The following is a 7,425-nucleotide window of genomic DNA, read 5'->3' on the forward strand; positions in this document are numbered from 1 at the left end:
AGGTCTTCTGAGAAAATTTGCTCAGGCGAATGAAGCAAACGGGAGGTAGCAAAAACTACAATTCCCATCAGCCCATGCTTGACCATCATCCCTTGCGGTCTGTTGTCGCTACAGATCCAGTAATGCGGAAATGGAGTGTGCTGCTAGAAGCGGGGATCAAAAAGAGCTGGAAAACTCTAAAGCGGGTGTTGTCGCCGCGCGCGTACTGAATAGTGGTGTTGTCGCGCGAGTTCTTATCAGCTGTGTTGTCGCGCGCGTACTGAATAGCGGTGTTGTCGCGCGAGTTCTTATCAGCTGTGTTGTCGCGCACGTACTGAATAGCGGTGTTGTCGCGCGAGTTCTTATCAGCTGTGTTGTCGCGCACGTACTGAATAGCGGTGTTGTCGCGCGAGTTCTTATCAGCTGTGTTGTCGCGCACGTACTGAATAGCGGTGTTGTCGCGCGAGTTCTTATCAGCTGTGTTGACCTCTATCTCACTCATGGTTTGTCCTCTCAAGTGGGGGAAAGACAATGCACAACGTTACCCACTGCTGTCAACCTGGGCCAAGTCATATCTCTCTGTCCCAGAAACCTCAGTCCCAAATGAGAGGGGTTTTTCTGTTGCAGGGGACATTGTAAATACCCAGAGATACCAGCTTTTACCAGATTATATTTAGATGATAATTTTCCTTTAAACCCATCTCTATCTAAGTGAGTGAGTGATTAAATGTTGAATGTGATGAGTTTTCAACAATACTAAATTAAAACTTTATTTTTTTTACATGGTTTAATATTTTTTTGTTATTAAAATTGAAGTTCCTGTTTCAAAGCTTACAGATAGATGGCTAATTTGTATGTCATTGACACTTTTGGCACTTTTTTGGAGTATTTTCATAAGTTTTGTTTTTTCCTGTAAATGATTCAATAAATACCGTACCGTGACATTCATACCGAGGTATTACCGTACCGTGAAATTCTGATACCGTTACATCCCTAATTTTAATTAATGTATAAGTTAACATATTGCTTAATATAAGAATGTGCAGAGCATTTGCCAGTCTCTTTATAACTATTTTCAGAAGCCACCACTCTAGGTCAGAGGTCACGGAGACCTTGAGTGGAACTGAGGGCTGAGGACTGGAAACAACTGTTTCTATTGTTATTTCTACGAGTTAATATTGTCTAAAATGTCTAAAGTGATTTTGCTATTTTTACTGTTAAATCTTTTAAAGTGATGCTACTTTTTATTTAAGATAGACTTTGAGTAGTAAGGAATTATAACTGCCTGAATGTAGATTATACCGGTTTTTAACCAATTTTGATAAAGACGGCTGAGAGTACACTCAGCCTTGGATAACAAACAGATTATACTTTATGTGTGTGTGTTCTATTTGATAGTTGATCCATTTCACAGGTCTGGAGTCAGCTCTAATCAGTCTAAGGGATGTCTGACGTTTATGTTTAGATATTGTTCAGAATTCTACGCACGAACCTCACGTAGAAATTTTCCTAGTCTATCGGTGTTTTAACCAATCAGGTTAGAACACCTGTATGTATGACGCAGTTAAAGGAGTTATGTGAGAGTATAATTGTTATTGATTGGTGACTGTAAGCAGAGCGGCCTAGGAACTCATTACGAGTGTTGAAGCTGGCTTCTGCGAATGAAACTGCAAACTATCTTCAGTAAACTTGATTTATTTATTTAAATCTCTGACTCCGGCTCTTCTTCATCTACCAGACTACTCATTCTTTGGGTTAAACTGTAAACTATCCCTACAGTTTAAATCCGCCTTTAGGCTCGATTGTCAGACTCGCTCATTGGTCGTCAATCTGGCAACCTGCGCTTGTGTTTGTTTTGATTCAGGAATGCAATACCTAGTTCAACCCCTGAGTGTCAAACATACATACTGCACCTTTAAGCTTAAACCACAGGAGTGTAAAAATAAAACAAAACAAAAAAAAACATTCTGCTGATTAAATCATTTTCATTAATCTCATCTTACTTACTAATGATACAGAAATCGCACTGTATTCACATTAGAATCATATTAATCAGCAATCAGTATCAGTCACATCAACAATCTTATTCTCTAATACACACAAAAATGAACGTTCAGTAATAAATTCATCTTTAATGCGAACATCGGCACATGTAAAAGAGTCAACAGATTTAAGTGAACAATGATAGCATGATATCCAGATTCATCCTCGATGTCCCGCGTTAAACATGTCAGCTCCAATAACAACAACAACAGCATTGAGTTCATGAGTCAAAGACAACCGGAGCTTCATTGTGGAGACCAAAAACTGAAAATCTGTATGTACAAGCAGCTCCGTGAGGCTGAGAAACACTTACTCTGGAGATCGAGAGCTCTTTCACATGCATTAACTCTTCTGAATGTCACCTAAACACACATCTTGTTCCCTGCTGGAGAGTCTTGAAGCTGTTTTTGGAAATCATCTTATTCAAATCCTGCGACGTTACTCCGAGAATAAGATGGTGAAGGCCATGACGATGCAGCAAAACGCTACGTACGGGCTCTTGCGCTCGCCTGGAAGATCACAGAAAAGATTATTAGTATACAAATAATGCAGAACAAACTCTCTGCACTGTTAAAAATCCTGGGATTAACACAATTCCTACATGTCATCCCAGCACAAGTCCTTTAAGTTATCCAAATAGTTTGGTTCAGTGGATTGAACAAAAATCTTAAGAATTCACTCACCTATTCTTGCACACTTCCAGAATATTCCAAGGAATCTGCAGATAGAGGAAAATGGTTATATATATATATATATATATATATATATATATATATATATATATATATATATATATATATATATATATATATATATATATATATATATATATATATGTCGCGCGCATCATATCAGCTGTTACCGCGAGTGATCATCCTCTCTTTCGGTATTCACCTGCTTTCTATTGCTCGCGCGAACGCAATTATTTTTTGTTATTCGCGCTGTTTCTCGATTCTAAGATCACATTTGCAAGCATATTGGGTCAATCTTATGCTGTGTTCACATCAGATGCGGAACGCGCGGATAAATCGCGCTATTCACGCGTAAATTGCCGCATGAACATTTGAGGTTAATCGTTTAATTTGCGCGTCGAACCCCGCTTCATTCGCGTGTCAAATTCACTTCAGAACAGACGCGGATTCACATGATGGGCAGGGCTTCTGTCTGCCCGGTGACTGTAGCTTCGTTGCTAAATGGCTAACATGGATTTTATGAAGAAAATAACAGTGTTTATGTGCTTTATGAAGGCTGAAAAACAGCGTTGATACGTTTAAGGCCGTTTCTAAGTCCACTACATCCTTTCAGAGGTGCATCCAGATGTGTGAGCTCATAAACTCCTCCAGAAACTGAGCCTGGATGACGGAGGCTTTCAGCGGTGCTTCTGACTGAGCCCAGCCCAGTTTGATGACTTGTTGTCGGTGTCCGCTGGAGGATTTATCCTGGGACACCATCAACAGGTTCTACGTCACAATCACGCCCCCACAAGAGCAAGCTCCTGATTGGTTAACGTGGCGTGAATGTCCGCTGAAGTTCAGATTTTTGAACTCGAGAGATTCGCGCAAAACGCTTGTTAAGTGTGTCAAACGCGCAAAGCTCTCAATTCGCCCCGCGCCATTCGTGCTGCGTCGTTTGCGCTGCAGTATGTCTGTTTGCACGTTAGCATGTACTTAACATGTAAATCACTCGCGCTTGACGAACGTTCCGCATCTGGTGTGAACGCAGCATTATAGTCGAACCTTGCTTTTAAGAAAACCAGAATTTTTAAAATTATTTTCAACAAGCCAAAGTGGCTAGTGGGAGTGACTGTCTAACCCGCCAAAGCTGAAATCTATGCGCATTTGGCAGGTTGGCGAGTGTTAATGTTAAGCCCTGATCACAGGAATAATTTTAAACTGATTATCAAGCCTGAATTTATTCATAGCCCTGGCGAATTTTGACTGCCATTCTTTGTTCAAAGGTAAATAAAAGCTGAGAAATATTTTGTTTTCCACAATGATGCCTCTTGTACATTGTCTTATCCGATCAAAAATTGGATGAATAAATGTACTTCAAGCCAGAATTTGAGCCAGGGGTATGTAAAAAAACTGCAATAGTATTCTTAAAAATAGTGCTGTTACCATATCTGAGATTAAAATAAATGCAGGAGAAAGAGTTTAAAACCATTACAAATCTATTGGTGATTTAAATAAGCAGTACTACACAAATACCCCGATTTCACAGCTTGGCATAAGAAAAAAGTGTGTCAAATGTGTCTGAGCGATGCCGAAGATTACAGAAGGCAGAAAGAGATGAATGACGAGACTCGAATGTCAAAACAGACAGAGACGTACGAGCAGACGGGCATCTGGAGCCATCAGAAACAACAAACACAGCTCAGCGCCAACATCCACTGTCAACAGGATCCCCGAAAACACATCCACGGTACATCTGTTTGAAAATAGTCCCGATGTGGGTGATATTAAACATGTGTAAGGCAGTAAACGTACCCTGTTTTGTTCTTGTCCAACAGGCTGGGAGTGAGGGACCGTATGTACGCGCATGTGCAGATGAGCAGTAAGATGACCGTCAACAGACTCTGGAAATTAAATATGGCAGACTGCAAAAGAAAACAAGTAATTCGTCACTTATTAACAATTGCTTAGGATGGACTGTAATCAGGGTGTGAATTACAGGGGGGTTTGGGGGGGACTGACCCCCTTATTTAACGCTTGATCCCCACTAAAAGACGTCAGAACAAGATATATGGGGGGGGGGGGGGGGTCAGTCTTTTAATACTGAGAAATATTTCACTCTGAGATGTATTTTAAATAATAATGTTAATAATTAAAATAATAGATAATATAAATATACATTTGACCACCGCTAAAACCATTTCAACAGTATAATCAAGCCAAAGTCAAGGAAAAGTCTGAAATTGGATGATCTTGAGCAGGGGTGTCAAATACAATTCCTGGAGGGCCGAAACCCTGCACAGTTTAGTTCCAACCCTGCTCCAACACACTTACCTGTAGGTTTCAAACAAGCCTGAAGGACTCAATTAGCTTGATCAGGTGTGTTTAATTAGGGTTGGAACTAAACTGAGCAGAGCTGCGGCCCTTTTGGAACTGAGTTTGACACCTGTGATCTAGAGCAGTGGTTCTCAAAGTGGGGGTCGCGGGACAATGACAAGGGGTCGCTTGGTGATATCCAAAACTCAAATAAATTTTATTAAACTATTAGAATTACCATATTTTTATTCATAACCGACAGTATATAGTTAATAGTTGCATTAAAGAAACAACAACATAAAAATACCAATCAGCCATCAGCCTTTAATTTTAAAAGCAAAATGTAATTAAATCCATGAATGACTTTAAAAAACATATGGCTAATAGACTGTTGCATTTTTGTGTTGTCAATAAGCTCATGTTTATATTTGCCTATAGTTGTGTCTGCAACGTTTACATATTTACAGTACAACCACCTTGAAAAATGGGGGTCGCGAGCCACCGATATGATTATTTTTAGAGTCGCGGGCTGAAAAGTTTGGGAACCCTGATCTAGAGCACTGATAGACATCTTGTTCACAAGACTTTTTCTCGTAAATCAGTTGTTTGTATCTACAGTGCATTTAGCCTGAAAGTAAAGTCAATTTAGGTATTAATAATGTTTGTAGTTTAACCAACGGTAATATCAGAAATAGCTAATCAGAGAATACTGTAAGTCAGAATACACTAAATAATATCCCTGAAAACGCTGAAAGATTAACTGTTTTATTAATAGACTAGATGTAATTAAAAATAAATGCATAAATAAGTGAATAATTTATTACATAAACTAAGGGAAAAAAATTTGACCCCTCCCCCCTCAAGTGAAATATTGAATATACATTAAAAAAAAACATTGTTTACATATCAAAACTTGGTCACACTTTACAATAAGGTTCATTAGTAATGCTAATTAATGTATTTACTAACATGAACAAATAATGAACAATGCATTTACTACTGTATATATTCATGTTAATAAACGTTAGTTAATGAAAATACAGTAGTTCATTGTTACTTCATGTTAACTCATGTTGCATTAACTAATGTTAACAAGCATGGACTTGGATGTTAATAATACATTAGTAAATGTTCAATTATGATTAATAAATGCTGTACATGTGTTGTTCATGATTACTTAATGTTAGTAAATGCATTAACTAATGAACCTTGTTGTAAAGTGTTACCCAAAACTTACATTGATCACCATTTTTTTTGTATAAATTTAATATAAAAAGACTAATATGTGACAAAAGTTATATAATTTTGGCATGACAGCCTAACACGGAGCCTAAACATCTATAACCTTTGTCAGTTATTGTAGTATATTGATATGATGTGAACTGTAGGAGTAGAAAAAGAAAATTATTACTTTATATGTATTTTATTTAGATTTTTTTAATAATAATTCAGGGTTTTCACCTTTAATTGACAGGACAGTGGAGAGTATTGACAGGTAAGTGTGGGGAGCAGAAAGAGGGAAAGGATCGGCGTAGGACCTCGAGTTGGGAATCGAACTCGGGTCGCCGTGAACACCGGAGTCCCATGTGTTGATGCACTAACCACTACACCACTGACTTTTTCATGAATTCTAACAGTGTTTACTGTGTTTACATCATGACATTTCATGTCACAATATAGAGTTGAAATCTTTCATTTTTTTCTATTTTAAATATTTCCTAAATGATGTTGAACAGATTCAGGAAATTTTCACAGTATGTCTAATAATATTTTTTCTTCTGTAGAAAGTCTTATTTGTTTTATTTTGGCTAGAATAAAAGCAGTTTTTAATTTTTTAAATACCATTTTAAGGACAATATTATTAACCGCTTAACGCTATATATTTTTTTCTGATACAGAACAAACCATTGTTATACAATAACTTGTCTAATTACCCTAACCTGCCTAGTTAACCTAATTAACCTAGTTAAGCCTTTAAATGTCACTTTAGGCTAAAAACTAGTTACTTGAAAAATATCTAATCTAATATTATTTACTGTCATCATGGCAAAGATTAAATAAATCAGTTATTAGAAATGAATTATTAAAACTGTTATGTTTAGAAATGTGTTGAAAAAATCTTCTCTCCGAAAAAAATAAACAGGGAGGATAATAATTCTGAATTCAACTGTAAATTAGTAAAGTTTTACATTTACATTTTACAACTTTCACATTTAACCCATTTAGCAGAGACTTTAAATGAGTTAAATCCTCTTAAATGAAGCACTAAAGTTTTATTGTATTAAAAACACTGTGAAAACAGTAACATTAACAGTTCTCCATTTTATTGAGGTAAAGTTGTCTTTATATTCGCACATTCAAACTTTCTCCCTGATAAAATCATTTCAGAAAAGTATTATTTGCAAAAATCCTAATA

General features: G+C 37.1%; 1 protein-coding gene across 1 annotated transcript in view; it reads right to left on the reverse strand.

Annotated features, from left to right (window-relative positions):
- Nucleotides 1–1,658: 1,658 nt before the first annotated feature.
- The window catches only part of tmem167a (transmembrane protein 167A), a 6,887-nt gene continuing 1,120 nt past the window's right edge, over nucleotides 1,659–7,425 (reverse strand). The window contains 3 exon segments of the mRNA NM_001023581.2: nucleotides 1,659–2,531; nucleotides 2,706–2,740; nucleotides 4,509–4,618. Of these exon segments, the coding sequence (NP_001018875.2) occupies nucleotides 2,461–2,531; nucleotides 2,706–2,740; nucleotides 4,509–4,618 (216 nt within the window). The 3' untranslated portion in view covers nucleotides 1,659–2,460.

The sequence above is a fragment of the Danio rerio genome, chromosome 10 (genome assembly GCF_052040795.2).
Source record: "Danio rerio strain M-AB ecotype USA chromosome 10, GRCz13ab, whole genome shotgun sequence".
NCBI classification, from domain to species: domain Eukaryota; kingdom Metazoa; phylum Chordata; class Actinopteri; order Cypriniformes; family Danionidae; genus Danio; species Danio rerio.